Below are 21,409 nucleotides of genomic sequence, written 5' to 3'. Positions count from 1 at the left end.
GAGGAGTAGGGTTGCCCTTGCGTTCGCCTGAGCAGGGGAGTAGACAGCTCAGCGGCCGCCGACGGAGTCTATGCGCGCTGGACAGCAGTGGGAGGTGTGTGAGGCTCGCACTGGCTCGCACTGGACCTTCGGGCGCAATCGCTGGGGAGCTGGGACTCGGCGACGGGGCTGCGGGGCTACCCGGCCGAGGCTTCAGAAGCATAAACTGATGGGACTAGCTCTCTTGGTTGCGTCTTCTCGCTCTTCTAAGTACGGTAAACGGGGCCCCCGCTGAAGTAGAAGCTGTCGGGGGGCTCGCAGCCCAGAGTCCCAGTGTGGCCTGGAGGAACGGAGACCGTGACAGGGCGACCCAGCCGGGGGCCGCCGGACTGAGTTTGCGTTGTGGGGAGACTGCCACTTCTTCCGAGGGGCGTCGATCCTGGGACGGTCGAGGCGTCGGGGCGGCCACCGAGTCCTCGGCGGGGAGACCCAGTCAAGGAGGGGGCACGCAGTCCCGAACAGTCTCGGGGAGCCAAGCGGAATTGGGCCGGATCACCCGGGGGCGCAGAGCCCCCGTCGCGCCTCGTGCGGCGGAGAGACCAGGGGAGCGAACCCTCGGAGACCACGGCCCATGCCCGGGTTGGGGACGGCTGCCCAGTGAGTCGTCTTGGCCCGCCGGGCAGAGAAGAGCGACGTGGGAGCCGGCGGGAGGGGAGCACTTCAAGGCCGGCGACAGCGGAGGATGGGCGCCTGAGCGGTTCAGAGCGCAGCGCAGCACAGGAAGGCGAGGCCGCTTTGCTGAGGAGGCGCCAGGGGATTCTAAGTGCAGCCTGCTCCCGGGAAGATGGCCCGGCCTGGGCAGCGTTGGCTCAGCAAGTGGCTTGTGGCGATGGTCGTGTTGGCGCTGTGCCGGCTCGCCACGCCGCTGGCCAAGAACCTGGAACCCGTGTCCTGGAGCTCCCTCAACCCCAAGTGAGTAACTTATTGGCTCTAGTCCCTGGGGTGGGAGGCAGTCCTGCTGGGTAAGGCCACGCGCCCCCGAGTGCGTGTGGGGAGGTGTTCCAAAGAGGAGCTGCGCCCCATTTTGTCTCTGGCGTTTTCGAGTGTGTTTTCCTGCGGGCGGGCGGGGCAGGGTGCGGCAGGGTGGAGCGGGGGCATTCGGCTGGGTTGCGACCCCTTGGCTTCCCCACCCTCTCCTCCGCATGTCCCGGATCGAGTCGGGACGGTCGCGCCGGGCGGAGCTGGGAGTCCAGGCGCTCGAGGGCGCACCCGAGAGCGGGGTGGGAGAGAGAACGCATTCCCCCATGGGGCCCCTGGGAACGTGGCGGTTTTCTCTGAGAGCCGCTGGAGGAGCGAGCTTGATATGGGTGGGGGACGAGACCGGAACGCAGGCTTCTCGTTCGTTTAGCTGTGAAGGGACCGCGGCGCGGGACTCTGCGCTTGGGGAGGGTGGCAGCGCCCGTACCCCCATTCGGGCTTCTCCCATTTTCATTTCTCTTTCTTCCCTCTTTGCCTCCCTAGCTTTTCGCTTTGCCGTCTCTTCTAGCCGCTCTTTTCTCCCTGCCGGGGCCGTGGAAAGGCGGGCGTCGCTCCCGGGCTCACAAAGGCGGCGGGTGGAGAGGGGCGGAGTGGGAGGGGGATTTGTTTGGGGGGGGGTTCGATCCAGCGCCTGTCGGGGGTCCAGTGGAGCAGCGGCAGAGCTTCGAGGGCCAGCCCAGGCAGAGAGTGGCGTCCGAGCTGGCGAGCTAGTGACGGAGGTGGGTGGGGGTCCAAGGATTCCTGCCCAGGCGGGTCTGGTGGCCCCCCACCCTATGTCCCTCAGATTGGGGAGCTATGCATAGCTTTTCCCAAGGGGATGGGGATGTAGCTCTGTAAAGGAGATCCTTTCTTTTCTTCCTCCTCCTTTGCCTTCACAATTCCCCCCACCCCCAAACAACACACACACCTTTTAGGGCGGTGGCTCAGTGGTTTCTGGGCTGTTCGTGAAAAGGTGAAGAGTCGTTGGGGCTGTGAAGTGACCCATGGACCTTTTACTCTTTTGGCATTCGGCACTGGGGTTGGAATCCAGGGTCAAGATTGCTCTTCCTGTTTTGTGGAGATCCTGGCAATGTGTAAATACCCCTACTTGGAAAACTGGGGGGCTTTGGCCTGCCCTCTGTGCTCTGATTTTTGTATCTGGGATCTCTTTCTGTTCAGTCTCCTGGGCTCCTGGGCTAACTTCCTGGGCTCCTGCCTGCCTTGGCCTCTTAGGTTCCAGGGACAGTGCTCCTCTCAGCCTTGGAGTGGGAGATGGCAGTGTCTCTAGTTCTATTCTCCTTGGGTTAAGATAGGGTCCTATTTATGGGTTTGTAGGATGGCTAAAACAAGGTCAGTGTTGAGGGTTCCAGAAAGGGAACAAGGTACAAGGAAAGGGATTGACAAGAATTTCTCCCCCACCCAGAAGCCAAACGGATCACAGCTCTCTTCTAACAGCAGGGAGTTGAGATAGTCTGGGTGCCCTGAGCTGCTTAACCCAAGGGGAAAGGTTGTTCCTCCCCTGCTTACAGGGGATGTAGAGGCTGGAAATGCTCTCTCTTGAGCCAGGATAGCTGAAATTTGCCTGGGGTAGCCCATTATAGGGGCTCATGGGAGTGACCTAATTGCTCTCTCAGGTCTCTAACCAGAGATAGCAGGCAGCTCCGCAGCTGGAAAGGAGCCCTCCTGCAGAGTTGGGGGGAGGTGCTGGGAGAAATAACATCTCTCTGAGCTTCTCCCATTTTGTGTCTTGAGCCTTAAGTGCTCTGGACCAGTTTATAGGTTTTTGGGTTCTACCCACCTCACCGTCCACTTCAGGCTGAGGGCAGGCATCTGGGGGCACAGGGGTGCTGGTGGCTGAGGACTCAGTAGGACCTGCACAAATTCCATCCTGTAATTGAGCAGATCCTGAGAATAGTGGAGGACTGATCCTGGTGTCCCAGCATACAACCTCCCCAGTTCCATCCATGCCCCAGGGTCTGTGTGTGTTGGTGCATGGGGCGGGGGGGCAAGGAAGCCAGGAGGGAGGCACTGTCCTCAGCTCCACTGGAGCTCTGGGGGCTGCCTTTACCACAGCATCCAACCCTCAGGCTGCCACAGCCTTTCAAATAAACAGTCTCTCCCTGTCTGTCTCCTCTTTGCCTCCTGGCAGAGTTCTTCCTCTCCAGTCCAGTCTGTGGTGTCTGCTCGCCCTCTCACACCCTCTTCTAGCTGTGCTCACCTTCCCTCTCCAGCTAGGTTCATCTGCTCTCTCTCTTTTTCACACTCCCTCTCACTTAGTCACTCTCTGCCTCTTTTGCTCAAGTCCTTTTGTTTCTCGCACATGCCCATGCTCTCCCTCACAGGCTTATTTTTCTCGTCCCTCCCCTCTTCCTCTCTGCTTTTTGGTCTCTTTCCTCAGCCTTGTCAGAAGCTGGCACTACACCCCCCCCTCCCGAATCTCCCAGTGCCTATAAACCTTGCTTAATTGCTTCCTTCTTGGGGAAAAAATCAAAATAAAGAAGTGGTGGGGCTGGGGGTATGTTTCCAGGTTCTAGGGTGCTTGCAGCCCTAGCCCTGATGGGGAGAGGGGATCCGGAAGGGCTAGCTTAAGACTTCCAGGCTCTTTCCCCAAATTGGTGCTGGGGTCTTTCAGCATGGAGGTCCCTGTGTGGCAAAAGCTTCTGCCTCCTTGGCCCCTCTTGTCAGATTTGCCTGATGAGTACTGGGTGGGGAAGCAGGTTGAGTCCCACTACAGGTTGGGAAAAACTGGAGTGTATGCACATGCTTGGGTGGGTTGGGGACTGTGATGGAAGGTCCCGGAGCGGCCCCCTCCCCCAGCCTCTTCCCCTGAGAGCTTGGGGCAGCCGGCAGGCCTCACACTTGAGTCCTCAGCCAAGTCCAGCTGCTGCAGTTCAGTCTCTCAGTCCCATTCTGACCCCTTCCTGCCCCCCACTCAGGTTCCCCCACCTCCAGGGAGTGGGAATGTGCCGGAGATCACATTACACCTTCCCTATAAGGGGGTGGGGGTGGGGGGTTCAGCTTGGTGTCCAGACCCTTGACTCCATCCAGCATGGGTGGGGGCAGCTGCAGACCCCAACCCAGGCTTGCCTGCTACAAGCCAAAATGTTGGCCCCAGCCCCCTCACAGCTGTTCCAACTCACAGTCCTGGGGAGGCCAGCTCTGGGGGCCCTTTTCTGGGGCGGCTAGGGACCTGACCTCTTCTACTCTGTGGCTGATTGGCCACAGGTGGGGGCTTGAGAGTGATAGGAACCCAGCAGCTCCTAAAGTTTCCTGTTCCCCTCCCTCTCCACCCCCACCCCAGGCAGCCAGGCCAGGGCAAGAAGGGCCTGTGAGGCTGGGGTGGGGGCTAACTCAAGGACTCCCTGTGTCTCTTCAGGCTCTCCACCGCCTCATCAGCTCAGGTGGATGGGGATGGGTAAAGCCCTGGATACCACCATTTTCTGGGATTGGGACCTTGGAAGGGGTAGGCCATCCAGGAGCTGCTGGTTGCCATGAGAACACCAGGTGTGTGGGAGGGTCCACTCTGTGATCATTAGGGGAGCTGAGGTGGGGGGGATGCTCACCAGCCACATTCTGGACTCCTGGCCCTGGGAACCGTAGAAGCCTCTCCTTTGTGTGTTTTCATGGTGGTCATTTGGGTGGAGGTGCTAGCAGCCAGGATCAGAAGCTCCTGTAGCTTCTTACTTCTAAATGGTACTGTTTGGTAGGCTAACCAACAACAGTCAGGTGGCACCTTGCTACTTCCAAAGCATCCTCCTGCGTAAGTTCATTGGTTGTTCCCAACAGCCCTCGGGAGTGCAAATTGCCCCCATTTCCAGATTAGAAGGCCCGGCGTAGAAGACGAAAGCAACTTGTCTAAACTCAGCACATAGGGGGTAGAGCTTGCCATGTACCATTCTTTCCATGCCATCCTGCTACCTTGGAATCTAAGAGAGATAGGAATTCAAGGTGGGGTTTGGAAAAGAGGTGCCAGCTCCCTGCCCCTGGGTTCCCCTCTTACCTCACAGGTGTGTGTGCATCTGTCCTTGTGACTCAGGCCCTACTTGCGTGGGATGAGTGGTACTCTGGCTTCCTCATTTGATTTTGCTAGGTCTGCCTCTGAGGGCAGGCAGCCTGCTTGGATGATCTGAACTAGAAGTCAGCTCACTGCCTGGCACTCTCTCCTGGGCTCTGAACAGCACCTTTGGTTCCTCTCTGGGCCAAGAATCTCACTCCCTCTCAGGGATCCCACAGAAAGCAAACAAGGAAAGGGATGTTAAGTCCCCACCCCCCAATGGACCCAAGTATTAGCCTGATGGGGCAGAGGGGAGGGCATAGTGCAGTGTAGGTGGGGAGGGTGACTTCCTCTACGACTCTCCTGGCTTCCCTGCCTCTGACAGTGCTGTGTGTGCCAGGACCCAGCCACTGTTCCTGCCCACCCACGCCTGGGCGGGCACTGCTGGGACACGCCAGGCCTGCTCCTGCCGCCTCGGGGGCCTGGGTGGAGCTGGGGGAATGAAAGAGGAGCCTTTAATTTGGGGGCTCCCCACCCTTGCTGGGATGAGAGCAGACTTGAGCTCTGGCTTGGGGGTCCGTCTTTTACTTGTCCTGCCACTCTGCAGGTGCAGGCGCAGTGCTGCTGGGGTCACTGAATCAAGGCCATGGCTCAGCTAGAGTCTTCTACCAAACTTGGACTGGCGTGACCTGGGACCAGGCTCTCCCTTCAGCCACCCTCTGACCACAGGTTCCTAGAGCCTGTGGGAAGGGTGAAAGGGAAGGGAGTGTGGGCCTCGTAGAACATGGGCACCTTTCTGGAGGTGACCCCCACAGCTGCAGGCTGGGCCCATTGCAGACTGTATGTGTTTGGGTAGAGAGGGGCTCAGCTGGACAAAAGAAGCAGGAGGGCGGTAAGCCTCTGACCAGGCTACTGCCCCAGACCCTTCAGGCTCCTCACATACAGAGATTTTTATTAGCAGTCATGGCCGCATTTCTTGGCTCAGTAGAAAGGCTGAGAGAGAGACTTGGGCTAGGGTGGAAGGGAAGAGGTAGGCCATAAGACAGGAGGTGGAATGCTTGGGCTGCCTCCCCCAAGTCTCTTTACTCCCTGGGGTGGCTCACTGGGGTCCCGGGGCTATCAGGAGCTAAGGAGGGAAGGCCTCAGGGGTTACCATGGCGACCTGCTTCAGGCTTCCTGCTGGGCCTTGTCAATCCCCTTATTTTCCAGAAAAGGGCTTTGTCTGGGGGTGGCCCCAGGCAAGAAAGCTTGGCTAGATAATGGGGGGAAGTAGTAGTTTTTGAGAAGTAGGGTATAAAGAGTTTTAACTTGGGGACAATCTCTCCCTGCTCCTCAGTTGTCCCTACTCCTAACCTGATATGTATTAAGGGAAACCTGCAGGGTCCCCCACCCTTCTGTAAGGTATGACTGGTGTTGTACCTGGTTTCAGGCTGTGCTCTCACAGGCTATATACCCACCCATTAGGTCCCCTTGCCCCTTTCCTGGGCTTCTCACAGGCCAAGAAGCAGTTTTCCTGGTGTTGGAGAAAATGCTGAGAAGGCACCATTATGGGGGATCAGGGTCAGGGAAGGCAGGTTTCATCAGGCTTCTCTCCCTTCTGCACTTTAGGGGAAGGTGAGTTTCCCCTCTGCCAGCTGCTATGCAAATGACCTTATGAATATTTATGAAGCCATCGCTGAGGTTGAAGAGAGTCTGAGGGGTGTTAGGGGCAATAGTCCTCTTTCTTCCTCCTCCTCCATACACTATATAAACATCTGTTTCCTCAACATCTCTGGATTCAAGGTAGAACCCCAAGTAGCTGAAAGCCCTGTGTTTCAGTTGCAGAGCTCCAGGGCCAGAGTGGCCATAGATGTGCTCAGAACAGCTAACACTCCCTGGTGAGAAAGCCAGGGCCAAGTGTTGAGAAAAGTGAGCTGGCCTGTACCCCTTTACAAGCCCTCTGTGTACCTGCTGTCACTTCCATGTAGGGTCTTGTTGACAGCTATACAAGGATTCAGCCAATGCCTTAGGTCTTCTTAGACCCCTAGGGATTAACATCCTGGATGGGGATAGCCTCCTCTGGTTGGCTTTGAGCACCTCTCTTCAATAGGAGCATTCATCTGATCACTCACCGCCTCACATGAGGAGCCTGGACTGAGTGGATCTGAAAGGCTCCTCTGGCTCTCAAGAAGTTAGAAGTTATCTGATCCTGGTGTCTGGGTAGAACCAGTGTGAGGATTGGAAAATGAAAAAAACAAATGCCTCAGGAACTATTTGGTGAAACTTCTCACCTTTTTGTGGTGCGTAGGCTGACGGCGTTCCCTCTCAAATGTTTGTAAGGGCTTCATCCCATGCCTGCCTCCTTTCTGGACCTCTGGAGCGCACTAAAGCTAGGTACTGAGGGAAAGACCTTCTTGTGCTTTTTATCCTTCTGTATAGCAAGGTGGCAGGCCCCAGCTTGTTGAAGCCTCATTAAACATAGAAGGAGGGCTGCCTTTCTTCATTGGCTTGGTCTAGACTCACCTCCTGGTGTATCATTTGCCTCCCATGAGTGAGGGCACTGAGCTCCCAGTAGGTCCATGTGCCTTGTAGTCCCTCCTGTGCCAATGGGCCCCCAGGAAGTAGAGCCATGCTCTTCTCCTGTCAACTTTGTTCTCTTGAAGCCCTGCTTTCAACCCATCATTGTCTTTGCCAGAAGGTCTGTCTCCAGCGGGATGAAACCCACACTGCTTGTTGTGACCCTCAAGGCCTTCCAGTCTGGCCCTAGCTGAGCTTTTCCTCCTCTTTGTCTGCTTCTCTCTACTAACAGTGGGGTCAGTCACTGGCCTGGGGGTAGTGTTCCAGCCACTCTTGTCCACTCTCTCTGTGTTAACATCTTATTCCTCACCCAGGACCCACTTTATTCCATTCCTTCTGAGGAACCATCTCTGACCATTCCTCTCACTGCCTCCAGCCCTTGTGGTTTGAACCACTATCCTTCCGCATAACCTGCAGATGGCCTAGCCTGGTACTTTCTATTGCTAAAGCGTGCACCATTTTTACTTTTCTGACATCACAGCAGACAATCCTTGAGGATGGGGCCATAACTTATCTTCCTCTTCCCCCTGCCTCCCCCACCCCACCAGAAAACCCCAAGACTGGACTCATTAGGTACTTGCTGTTAGTATCTGGCCTCTTGCCTCTTGGTAGACCAGGCTGTTTCTAAGCAGGAGTCAAACCCGTTGAGTACCTACTCTGTGCTAGGCACTCTGCATGCACCATTGTTCCCCCTCCAGAGTCCTAGGGGCATGGGGCTCTTACCACTGCCAGTGTATAAGTGAGGAAGCTGAAACTCAGGGAGATTGGGTAGCTCATCCAGTGTTGCGGAGCTAGGAAGGGCTGGATCTGTCTGATTCCAAAGTCTGTCTGCTTTCTTCTTCCTGTATGTTATTGCCTTGCTCCAAGCTTCAACCTGCCCAGGCTCAGAAATGGCCAAGATAGCACCACTGTTTTACTGTGTGCTTAGGCAAGGATGGAGTGATATGGCTAGGTGGGCTTCAGTGGCTGCCCTCCCCCTGCTATTCCCTATGCCTGGCCTTCAAGATTGGAAGATGAACCTGGATCAGGAGGCATTGTCCATCTCTCTCAGGATCTGGAACAGAGGCAGTGTGGAGGTGGGGGTTTGGAACGCAGATGTGTGAGGTTCCTGGGGCCCTATCTTACGTGATCTATTGTCCATGCTTGAGTCCCATCTCCCCTCCCTCTGTTCTTTTTAGGACTGAGACTGGTCAAGTCTGAGGACTCGGGTTCTTGCATTCTGGGGGTTAGATGGGTTCCCCTATGAGATGTTGGGCTGTGGGTGTGGGGAGTGGAGGGGAGAGCTGTGTGGAGGAGTCATACCTGGCCAGAGACTGTGCCCATTACCCCTTGGTTCCAGGTGATGCCTATTCCTATCTTTCCATCATGTCCAAGATTAGCAAGGATGGGAGAGAAAGCATGGGTCCTAGACAGGTTGAGCTCCCCCAGTTGTTGTCTGGGAGCCACAGGGTGGTGGCTAAGGCATGTGTGGGCTTGTGTGCATATGGGTGTGTGTGTACGTGTATGTGTGCGTGCACATGTGTGCACACACACATATATGTGCTGGGGAGATGGTAGCAGTGGCTCTGAAGGAATGTGAGTGTGATGGGGGTGGGAAGGGGACAGGGCTGCCACCTCCAGGCAGAGGGCCACATCACCCCCTGTGGAAATGCCACATTAGGACAAAGGGCTCCCCCAGCTAGGCATTGCCCCACCCTGCCAAGCAGTCAAAGCCTGGCAGCCTTGCCCATGGGCCACCCCTTCCACACCTTCCTGGCAGTGTGATTCTCTCTCATCACCCCCAGCCTGAGGATGACGGAAGGACAGAATGCCTATTTTTACCATCTCCATCCAGTAGGCTCAGCCTGGCCCTCATCGCTTGTGCCCCTGATTCGGGAGATGGCTCAGGACCCCTGACCCTGAGGCTGACCATGTCTTCCCTTCTGGGCAGGTTCCTGAGTGGGAAGGGCCTGGTGATCTACCCAAAGATTGGAGACAAGCTGGACATCATCTGCCCCCGAGCAGAAGCAGGGCGGCCCTACGAGTACTACAAGCTGTACCTGGTGCGGCCTGAGCAGGCAGCTGCTTGCAGCACTGTGCTTGACCCCAACGTGCTAGTCACCTGCAATAGGCCAGAGCAGGAAATCCGCTTCACCATTAAGTTCCAAGAGTTCAGCCCCAACTACATGGGCCTGGAGTTTAAGAAGCACCATGATTACTACATTACCTGTGAGTCCCTTCCCATCATATGGTTCTTTCTTACCTTGTAGCAGTAGGAGCTTCTAGGTAGTGCAGTGAGTCAGCACACGGCCTATCCTGGTCTGGTCCCCTCTAATACCTGGCGTGCTCTCCTTCCAGCCTGGCTTTAGAATTCAGGCCCTAACATTCACCAGGGGATGGCTGTCAGCTCACCTTAGCTCTAGGAGGTGGATGGGAAAAGACTCCAATTCCCGGTGCCCTTTCTCATTTTCTTGGCTTACGTAAGGTCTGATCTTGAGAATGGCAGAGTTGGCAGAGAACCCCTTGGGATTGGCTGGCTATTCAGCCTTTCTCTTCCTGGGACACTGACCCCAAGAGACAAAGGAGCCTCTTGCCCTATGTCACTCAGGGAGTTAGGAACTCCAGCCATTGGGACTCCAGCTCAGTTCACCTGACTGGATTCCTTCCAGTCTGTATAGAAGCCTCCCCCATGATTCCAGTTCTAATGGTTTTGCCTCTAAGCAACATCGCCCAATGAGAAGATACCTTAGTGTCCACTGAGAAAGAAGGGTAAAGGCCTGGTCACGATAAAGGAGCAGCACCCTTGGGCGAAGCGCTGGTTTCTGACACGGGCTGGGCCTGGCTAGCTACTCTTTTCCCAGCGCGAGGAAGATAAGCAGAAGTTCACAGGTGGGTGGGGGCTCCTCATCACTCCCCCCACTCCAGGTTCTGTTCTTCCGGGCTGAGACAGCACTCGGATTTCTAGGTAGTGTGGACAGACGTTTCTCTCCCCCTGACTTCTCTGGCCTCTTGCTACAGCTACATCTAATGGGAGCCTGGAAGGACTGGAAAACCGGGAGGGAGGTGTGTGCCGTACACGCACCATGAAGATTGTCATGAAGGTGGGGCAAGGTGAGTGACCAGTGCGAGGGCTCCCATTAAGCCTTGGCACCAGATATCCCTGGCCGGGTATGGGTGTGTTTGGGAGTAGGGGAGGGACAATAGGGTCAGAGTGTCTGAGGTCTGATAATACAGGTCACTGTTGGCTTGTGCTAGATGACTGAGGCACCTATGCTAGTGGGGTCTTCCCCTCACCTTACCTCTCCCCACCCCCCAGACCCCAATGCTGTGACGCCTGAGCAGCTGACCACCAGCCGGCCCAGCAAGGATGCGGACAACACTATCAAGACGGCCACACAGGCCCCCAGCGGCCGGGGCTCCCTGGGTGACTCTGACGGCAAGCACGGTGAGTGTATAGGTGTCTGCCAGAGGGCAGAAGCCATTGCTTAGCTGCCTTTTCAGGCCCTGTCTCTAAAGAAAGGCGGAAAAGAACGCAGGCTGAAATGGGCCTTGTGGCCCGGGGACCCCTGGCTGATCATTTCTCTCCTCCTGTCTCCTTCCTCAGAGACTGTGAACCAGGAAGAGAAAAGCGGCCCAGGTGCAAGCGGAGGTGGCAGTGGGGACCCTGATAGCTTCTTCAACTCCAAGGTAGCTTTGTTCGCTGCCGTCGGTGCTGGCTGTGTCATCTTCCTGCTCATCATCATCTTCCTGACGGTTCTGCTACTAAAGCTGCGCAAGCGGCATCGGAAGCACACCCAGCAGCGGGCGCCTGCCCTCTCACTCAGTACCCTGGCCAGTCCCAAGGGGGGCAGTGGCACAGCAGGCACAGAGCCCAGCGACATCATCATCCCCTTACGGACTACAGAGAACAACTACTGCCCCCACTACGAGAAGGTGAGTGGGGACTACGGGCACCCCGTCTACATCGTCCAAGAGATGCCACCGCAGAGCCCAGCGAACATCTACTACAAGGTCTGAGAGCCCAGGGCGGCCTCGGGCCCCCAAGGGACAGTCAGCCAGGACTGCACCTCTTCTTTCTCCCCCACACTCCCTTCCCTGACCAGCTGTGCCCACCTTTGTATTTAGTTTTGTAGTTTCTTGGCTTTTATAATCCCCCCTTTCACCCTGCCCCCCTGGGCTTCGGAGGGGGGCGCTTGTGCCCCCGGCCCCCATGCTCTCGTGCCTTCCCCCTCCGGCCAGGCCTCTGGGCTCTGCAGGGGCGCCCCTTGGAGGGCAGGGCTGGATGCTGATGGACAGTGGGTAGGAAAATGCCCCTCTGGCCCTGCCCCCCACCATTCCCTCTCCCCACTTCCCAGGACTGTTCGTCCGCTATCATCACTGTTTTTAATGTTTTTGTCTTCATTTTGTAGCTGTCAACTCATTTTCATCTGTTTTTTAAAGAAAAATGTAAAAGGCAGCCCCTCCTTAGGCTTTCTGGGCCTGGCCCAGCCCAGTTTAAGGGAACTGGGGTGGGACATGGCCAGCCAGGAAGTATAGGATGGCATTTCTTTTATAAACTCCTTGGTATTTAGGAGAGGGGTGGCAGGCCAGAGCTGTTCTTGCCCATGAGGGAAGACGAGAGTACCACTGGGCAAAGCTCTCACCCTACCCTCCTGACCCTCCTTCTACAAAGCTGATCTTGGCAATGGGGTACTGGCTGCCACCCTTCCACCAAAAAAAAAAAAAAAAATCTCTTCCTTGTGGGATTCTTGGGCTTCTCCTGCCTCCCTCACTCTCACGGTAATTAACGTCTTAATTGGCTGTTGCCTGGGGAACAGGAGAGCTGCTGCAGGCAGATGACCTCATGGGGGTGGAGGGAGGTGAGGTGCCCAGGTGGCTATTTGCCCTGCAGAGCTGGGAGTTCCCCCTCCCCCTCCCCACCCTATTCTCTCCTCATCTTTGGCATCTCTTGGCCTGGTGGGGAAACAGAGGCCCAGGGCAGAGACCTAAGCGGGTATAAGGCCAGGTGGCCTGCTCCTTTTCTGGGCTCTAGCACGGGTGGGTGCCCCCTCAACCCAGCTTCTGCTGGTCCCTCCAATCTTAGGCTGGGACTTGGAAAGAGGAAGAGGCTGCCCAGGGCTGGGCCAGCACGCCGTGCACTTTGACCCTGGCTCCTTGCCAGCACGGCTGCTAACAGACTGCCACTTGAGTGAGCTTTGCAGGCACTCCCAGAGTGGCCAAGGAAGGAGCTGGGCCTTACACCATCCACCTCCACGCTGCCTCCTGGCCAGCTGCCCACCCCAGTGCCAGGTGGGAGAGGGAGCAAAACAGCCAGCCCCTTCCAGGTGGCAGTTGGGAGGGTTTTTTTGTTTTTGTTTCTGTTGCCATTTGTGTAAATACTAGTCTTTTTGGAAAAAAATAATGTAAAGATGTTTTGTATAAACTCTGAATTATTTTCCTGTTGCTTTTTTCTTAGAAAAAATGAGAACTAAAAAAAAAAAAATTAACCACATGGAGAAATGGGTGTAAAATGGTGTCATGATGTTGGGGAATGAGGTGTGTGTGAGTGTGTGTGTGTGTGTGTGTGTGTGTGTATGTGTATGAGAGAGAGAGAGGGAGGGAGGGAGAGAGAGAGAGAGAGAGAGAGATTTCCTGTACTCAAACCACTGAAGATCTGGACAGGTATGGGAAGAGGATGGTTTTCCTAGTGGAACAAGATGTTTCAAGTGTCCTATGCCTTTCCTGTTCTCCCCCTATCCTCTTGTTTGGCTGGAGCCAGTGACCATTTCCCCTTCCCTGTCCACCCTGTGACCTCTGTAGCATAGGCCATGAGCATCTGCCCAGTCTGTCATTAGGCCCAGCTAGAGAGAGTTGATGGGGGAGGGGAGTTCCCATGGGGACCTGGGTGTGTCTGCCGGTACTGCCACCACCTGGCTGGAACTACATCTGGAACCTGCTGGCAGGCCCAGCCCTGCTCTGCTTCAAGACACCTAAAAGTGGATAGAAATAACTTTCCAAGAGCTGGGCCTCAGATGTGGCCCACTAAGTACTGGGGTTGCTTCAGGCTGCCCAGTTCCCTTCTTAGCCAGAAGAATCTTCCTCTCCTGTCTTCTCCAGAGGTGGGCCACACCAGAATCCTCACCGTGGCATACTTAGGAGCTTCTGGCTAGCAGATGAAGCCCTAGAGCTGGGCAGCCATGAGCAGCCATGAGCCCCTGGTCTCCCTTCCCCAGGCTGATGGTCCAGGAACGTGGAGGGGCTGGGTTGGGGGAAGGTAAAGAGGATCTGGCCTCAGACACAGAGATGCCGGCTGACAGGGCCTGGGGCCTTCCTGCTCCAGTCTGGTAGGGTGGGGGGTGCTCCCAGTAGAGATGACTAAGGCAGATGTCAGGTGAGGAGACAAGTGAGATCCCAGTAGCTAGAAATGGGTAAGAAGGCTAGAGGAAAGAAGAAAGAGGAAGGAAGGGGAGGGTTAGTTAATGATCCAGAGGAGGAAGCTTCAGAGAACCAGCCAAGGAGCAGGCAGGGCTATGAGGAAAGTGGGAAGCCCATGGAGAAGGAAGGGGGAGGAGAGCCACGGGACCTGTAGGGCTGTAGGGCGAAGGGAAGGGAAGGCTGGGCTGGGCCTGGCTGGGGTACTCCCAGAGCCAGCTGGGGCAGAGGCTGTTTATTTGGTTTCTCATTAACCAAAGGAAGTGCCTGGATCAGATGGGGCCTCTGCTACTTGACTGGCTGCCCAGAGTGGGGCCCACAGCCTGGGTCCGGGGTCTTTAACCCGGGCTGTTTCAGGCCAGGTTGATGTCACTGAGGTGGAGCTTGACCCGGGTTGGGTGATCCTTTCATGCACTCCTGCAACTGAGTGTCCTTGGGTGGTCCCCCCCACCCAGCCCATGATATTAGTTGCCCTCACTCTACCCATGGCGGCAGAGGCAGGGGGTGGAGTTCCTGGGGCCCCTTGGGAATAGCTGTGGGGGTGTGAAGTAAAATCTGTAGGAGAAAGCAGAGTCTCTGACAGTCTCTCTGACAGCCCAGATTTGTGATTGGCTCTTCCCACTTGCCTTGGCCTGGGTGCTATGGCTGGCGCTGGTTTGAGCTCAGTGCCCAAGCTGTGCTGGCCACAGAGTGGTGCCCAGTAGCTCCTTGTGGCAGAGTGTCCTTCACCTGGACAGTGCCTGCCATGTGTTTCAAACACTTAGCTTACTTACACTGAGTCTCATAAACTTTCCTGTGAGGGTGGACAGTGGGGAATCATTAGCCTCATATTTGAGATGAGGAAACAGAGACCCTCTTGGGGGCAGTGACTTGCCCAGGAATGCACATCAAGTGATCCCCAGAGTGCTAGGATTGGAGCAAATAGAAGTTCCTTGAAGGTGATTGGCCTTCTCTCCACCCCTCGCCCCTTGCCCAGTGTCAGGTGAGACCGAGCAAGCGTGCTTTAGGGACCTCAGAGAACAGGAGCCCTCCCCCACCTTCCCTTCAGTTTGTGTGTGTCAGAGAGAGACCAAACTTAGCTAGGTGGAGGCAGGAGGTGTGAGCCTCCTGTGGTAGGGCCCCAGACGGGCCCCACCCTCAGCTCTCCTTCCTGTCCCAGCTGGGCCCCAGCTCCTAGTGAGTCAGGGATAGAATAGGGATGCTTTCCAGGTGAGGGTGGGGCTGCCTGGCTTCCTCAGCAGGCTGAACCCAGATTACCAATGTGGCAAGCTGGGCGGGTGCTAACCAGGCCTCAGTTTCCCTGAAGGGACAAGCCTTGTGGAGCTGGAAAACCAGAGCCCTTGTGATTTATTGCACTGTTCCATTTTATGCTTGCAGGAGACCTCCCTGAGGATGCGGCTGGCCTGGCACACTCTAGGCAGGGATCTGAGGGTGGGCCAAAGAACCCAGGCCCATCTGGGACTCTCCTAGGTTTGCCCCTGCTGAGCAAGCAGCCCTTTGGCCACCTGGCATCAGTCACTCTCAGAAATCCAGCCTTCCTGCCTAGCCTCCCATCCTGCCCAGGCATGTCACAGTCCCACTGACACCCCAGCTGAGTCAGCCCCAGCTGGCCTGGAGACCCTCTTTGCCCATCTGCTGTTGGTCTCCCGTACAGCTGGCTGTGAGATCTGGGGGGCTGGGGCCCCAGCTGGTGCTTATTAGGTTGGCTTCTCTTTTGAGAGGCTGCTGAGGGAGAGATCAACCTCTACCTAGGACAGGGGATCCCAAACTGAAAGCAACTTTAAGGTCATGGGGGAGATAGTAATTATAGGTTCTGTTTCCAATGGTTAGTCACCCAGCTGGCAAAGAGAAAGAAAAGAGGAAAAGCAAGGGGGTTGGGGGGAATAAGGAGTATGTGAAGGGATATGGGAGGGTGGGAGGAGTTTGCTGCAGGGCCCCTTGATACAAGGGGAAAGGGCCCTGGCCCGAAAGGCTTGAGACTGAGGACCTGTCTCAGCTCCGACATGACTGTGTTTGACCAGAGGCAGGCAAATCCCTGCTTATTTGGGCCACAGTTTCCCTGTCTGGGTAATGAGGAGTGGAATAAGATTTCTTCATGCAGTCAGAAAATATTTACTGAGCACCTACTATATGCCAGCTGCTGGTCTGGGCACTAGGGTATGGTGATGAACAGAACAGACAAGGTCCCTGCTACCAGGGACCTCACATTTTAGAAAGGCCTTTAAGTGCCTGGTTAGCTCTTCGCTGTTTGCGTGATGATGGGTAGTGGGAATGGGAAAGGCAGAATAGAATCCGAAAGTTGGGTTCTGAAGTTAGCCCTCATGCATTCATTCATCCATTTCCCCCCCATAAAGTGTTGAATGCCTGGCACGTAGTAAGCACCAATAAATGGAACCTGTTGCTTTTATCATGAGGCAGGGAATGGGCAGTTCAGCTGGGCTTCCTGGGGACCCCAAGCTCCAGCTGTTCCCATCATCACTGACCAAAGCTGGCCTTCTGCAAAGTTCCTGAACATCCTCATCAGAAGTTATCCTGAGGCTCCAGTCTCCAGGCTGCCTCCCCTCGCCCCTGTCCTGAGTTCCTGGGCTGGGGGCTGGGCAAAATATACCCATGATAAACACTTCCAAAGCCAAAAAGGAAGAGATGTGTGCTCTTAGCCCTTGCCTACCGCTGTGGCTCTGTGGGCTCACCTCTCCCAGCCTCCATAGAGGCTCAGAGGAACTGGCTTCTGAGAGAGGAGCTTCCCCCTTTTCTCTGGCCAGGGCCCTAGGGAGAGACTCCAGGTGGCTCCTTAGCTTCCATATTAGCAGGGGAAGCCAAGGAGATCCTGGAATCCACCCTGCATCACAGGGATTTCACGCTGTCTGGATTCTGCTGGGCAGCTCTCAGGGGGACTAGCCAGATTTTCCTGGCTGCCCTCATGCCTGTTCAGTAGAATCTGAGAAGTCAGAGGCCAGGAAATTGTAGAGCTAGGACCTTCCCGAGAGCTTCTTTGCAAGACCAATCCCCTTAGGGGGAAACTGAGGCCCAGACACCAGAAGGGACTTACCCAAGGGGGCACACAGGGAGTACTGGCAGAGCCAGGCATCGGAACCAGCTCCTCTGCCTCCTAGGCCACAGTTGTGTGCTTTTCTTACACGTTGTTGCTTTTTCTCTCAGAATCCCCAGAAGTTTGTGCCTGTGAGTGAAGGAAACAAATCTATACATACACAGTATTTATATCCACAAACTGTGTAAGTTTACACAAGGCAATTACCGAAGCGACACATTATGGCCCTGGGAGGTGGAGGCCCAGTCAGAGCAGACCTAGAAAAGGCCCTGATAGTTGGCTCCACTCCCTGGGGAGCCCCCCTCTCCTGTGGCACTTTACACAGCTCTGAAGTCACTCGGTACAACAGTTTGGGGGCAACTGTAGAGGACAGACCCAGAACTGGGCATCTCAGCTGGGCAGGGCCTTAAAGGGCAGATGGTTCGCCCTTCCCTGGGAGACCAGGGAGGCCGTGCAGCCTCCTGTGCACACCTCCAGGACTGGCCTCCCTCCCTCCCCCACCTCCCTCCCTCCCCCACCAAGGCAGCCAGCCTGACAGTTAGCTGTCCTCACCACTGCTTCAGCCCCCCTGCACACACTAATAGCCATGGCAGTAACATGCTTTCACATGCAAATTGCTATGGAATTCTCAGCCCCTGCTGGTGCCCCAGCCCCCAAGGCCTCCCCCTGGGCAGATCAGAGAAGTGAATGGAATCTTTCAAGTTGTTATGGCGCTTGGAGACCTTCATGTCCATCCCTTGTGGGATGGATGAGAAAACTGAGGCCAGAGCAGGGAGGAATGAACTGCCCACAGTCACGCAGAAGGTTCACCAGGACTGGCCCTCACCCAGGTCTTCTGACTCGCAGCCTGCTGCCCCTTCAAACCAGCACACAGCCTCCCAAGCCCTGCCCCCACCCCGGCTTATTTATTGTGGGCTCTGGGATTCCTTCCTCTAGCACACTCAACTGAGGCACCTCCCCGTGGGGCCTGGGAGTATCAAATCCAGAGAAGAAATGGCCAGAGGTATCTATGACTTAGGGGCACTTTCTGTGGAAGGGAGCCACTCTCCATCGAAACAGTCAATAGGCGATATTTGCTCATTTATAGCTTTATACAATAGCCCACCCACTCCCATCCTCTGATCGAGGCCAAACTGCTCTCACTACCCCCTTCCAGCCCCTCACTGCCCCCTTCATCGGCCCCAGCAGGCCTGCCAAGCCATGCCAAACCTTCTCCTGGGCCCTAGCCTTGCCAGATCTTCCTAGCTTTGTGTACAATTGCCCTGCTGGGGTTGCCACCAGTAAAACCTGGGAACCCAGCTGAGGTCTGGAAAAATCTCCCTTTTTTTTCAGCTCAGCTGAAACAAGGTCAGAATTTTCTGAAATGAACTTTACAAGGAAACAAAAATAAACACCAAAGGGGAAAAAGAACAGTTTACAGAGCACAGGTGTCTGCTCCCACTTCAGACCTGGTCGTGCCACAGACAAGCCTATGCTAGAAACTTCAGGGTTAATCCCCCAGTTCTGCCTCTGAAACACCTCTTGGCCCTGCCCATTACTGACCACCTCTAATGCCACCACTCTGGTTCCAGCTGCCTTCATCTCTTGCCTGGACTATGGCAATAGCTTCCTCAGGGGTCTCCCTGCTTCCATCCTGTCCCCTTCTTATACAAAACGGCAGCCAAAATGATCTTTCCCAAACTCACTTCTGATATTGTCAATCTCTGTTTACCTTTCAAATGTATCAATAATCCGTCAACTCCTTGGCATAGCTATCAGGGCCCCCGGGTCATCCGGCCCCTGTCCATATTTTAAGTTTTGAACCTGTCATCCTTCCACCCCATACTCACTTTACATCCCAACAACACAAAACTACTCACTGGTCCCTGACCAGGACAGGCACTCTTGAACCTCTGAGCCATTCTGGATGCACTTCCATCAGCCAGAAATGCCCACCCACTTGCCCTTGGCCTGGCAAACTCCTATTGATCTTCATGAACACTCCTGACCTACAAATCCAGGCAAAGGTAGAGTTTTCTTCTCTAGAGTGCTTCTGCTCATGCTGTGTGGCGTGTGTCTGTTTCTCCCACTAGATTGTGAGCTTCTGGAGGGCTGAAACTCTGTCTAGTTCATCTCTGCATTTCACCTAGAATGAGGACCAGAACAGAGTTTAGTACAGAGGCAGTATCAATAAACTTTTGAAATGTTTGTCAGATAAAGGGGTTTGGATGGGCTGGGACAGTCATCCCAGGGCCCTGGCTCTGGCCCTCTACATGTTAATGTTACTGTCCAGCCAATCTAGAGTGTCAGCATCTAATTATATTACCCTACAATAATAGCATTTATTGAATACTTATTATGGACCAGACACTATGCTCAACACTTCACAAACATTACTCCATTGACATGTCAGGTCTCAATGAGGCTTCAGAGAGGGCCTTATCTGAGGCAGGACTATGATTAGCCCTGTCCTACAGATATGGAGAGAGAGGCTCAGAAAGGGAAAGTACCTGGCCCATGAGCACATGGCTAGGAGGTTGTAGAGCAAGGATTTGAACTCAAGAGGCCTGGTTCCAGAGTCCAAATGCTCGAGTACGTTGCCATGCTAGTGAGGTGAGGTGGTAGTGTGCTAGCCAGAGGAGACAGCGAAGTTGTGCTCTGCAGCCTGCACCACTGATGTTCAGCCACATGGCTTCAGACTCTGGTTGCTGTGGTAGTTAAGAGCCTAGATTCTGGAGTCAGGCTGCCAGGGTTTGCACCCCAGCTTTACCACTCTCTAGCTATGAATTCTCTAGCAAGTTACTGAAACCCCTCTGTGCTTTTGGTTTTTTCTCAGTAAGACGGGCCTGAGAGTAATAGCTATCTTCATGAGGTTGCAGTGAGGATTACATGAATGCACACATAGCAATCCCTGAGAACAGAGCCCTGGTAACTGCTCAATGCATGCCATCTACTAGCCTTCAAGTCCTGAAGCAGCCTTCGGTTCTCCTCACCCAGCTGTAGGCAGTCTGCTCCAGGCTGGTCTCTGTAGCCACTGGAATCGGAGGCTCAGTAGCCAGAGATTCTCTGGTCTCAGCCTCAGCCTAGGTCATTATGGTTCCAGTGGGAATCCAGCAGTGGTGGCTGCAAGTGCCTCCAGGCCCTGGTCCCAGGGCTTAGCTGGCCCCTTAGCTCCCAAAGGCCCAGAGAAAGGAACACCCAGTCTGTTGTGCTCTCCCTCTACCCAGGAACTCAGACTCCGGGTCAGGATGCCTGCATTTGAGACCTGAGTGTCCCACTAATACTTGAATAATTTAGCTCTTGGGGCCTGGGTTTCTTCATCTGTTTGGAATGGAATGATGTAAGCAAAACTGCTTGGGAAAAAGCACCAACTGAACTTTGATGTAGAGAGCCACCACTTCCCATTAAAATGTGGGTTCCTTTGGGCCAGTGAAGCTGGCATTCAGCACAGAGTTGATGAATGGATTAATGAGTGTCTCTCGACCCGGAGTCTACACCCATCCCCTGCCAGTCTACACCCATCCCCTGCTGTCTCCAGCAGCAGAGATCCAGTTCCAAAGCAGGAGTGCTCTTGTTGTTGTCTGTAGTGCTTATGGGAAATCAAGAAACATGTGTTGCCCTGTTCAGGAGAAGCCCATGAACCAAAACCTGAGATCTGGAGACTATTCTTGTTCACATCCTCATCAGGGTGACCGAAGCTTCCAGGGACCATTGAAAAAAAGACGCTATGCTAAATAGCTTCTATCTACACTTAGTAGGCTGGTGAAAGGCAAGCTGGTGCAGCCATTCTGGAGGCTGGTTATTTAATAATATGCATATCAAAAGCCCTAAAAGGTGCAGACCCTCTGACCTAACAATTCCACTGTGGATTAAGAGCCCGTGTAAAGGATTTTCATTGCAATTGTACATAGTTTTAGGGTTTTTCTAATATCAAAGAATTGGAGAAACCTCAAAAGCCACCTTCTCTGGTAAGTGTTCATCATCTATACCACACACACCTACACACACACACAACACACACACACACCCGCTTCAGTAATGATGCAAATATTTTGAGGTAGCATATATTAGCTTCCCAGCTCCTTTTCTGAGGTCTATGAGTGTCCTTGGGCTCCAACACGTTGGATCACAATTACTGAGTTCCTCACCTCTCAGTAATTCAGTTTTCTCATCTGTAAAATGGGCCTGCTGATACCACCAATAGTGTTGGGTTGTTAAAGAGATGCCATGTATAGCCCTCAGCATGGGGTCTGGCAGGCCATCATCACTCAATTCATTTTACTATGACGATTACTATCTCAGTGTGAGATAGTTGCGTGACTCCCTCTGTCATTATACCATGATGTCTTCGAGGGTGAAGCCTGTGCTATGTTTTCTTCTCTCTGAATCTACAGGCCCAGGACAGAGCTTGGCACATAGTAGGTGCTGAGTGAATTTGATGAACA

The 21,409-nt window shown here is 54.6% G+C and overlaps 1 protein-coding gene and 1 long non-coding RNA gene across 2 annotated transcripts in view; both read left to right on the top strand.

Annotated features, from left to right (window-relative positions):
• Positions 1-21,409, top strand: part of LOC144308463 (uncharacterized) — an 852,603-nt gene that overhangs the window by 367,720 nt on the left and 463,474 nt on the right. The window lies entirely within an intron of this gene.
• Positions 28-13,024, top strand: EFNB1 (ephrin B1). Its single transcript, XM_077890021.1, has 5 exons — positions 28-951; positions 9,477-9,754; positions 10,544-10,636; positions 10,842-10,970; positions 11,130-13,024. Exons 1-5 carry the CDS (start codon positions 824-826, stop codon positions 11,540-11,542), a joined length of 1,041 nt encoding a protein of 346 aa, XP_077746147.1. The 5' UTR covers positions 28-823; the 3' UTR covers positions 11,543-13,024.

The sequence above is a fragment of the Canis aureus genome, chromosome X (genome assembly GCF_053574225.1).
Source record: "Canis aureus isolate CA01 chromosome X, VMU_Caureus_v.1.0, whole genome shotgun sequence".
NCBI lineage: Eukaryota > Metazoa > Chordata > Mammalia > Carnivora > Canidae > Canis > Canis aureus.
This window is presented reverse-complemented; position numbering and strand designations above follow the sequence as displayed.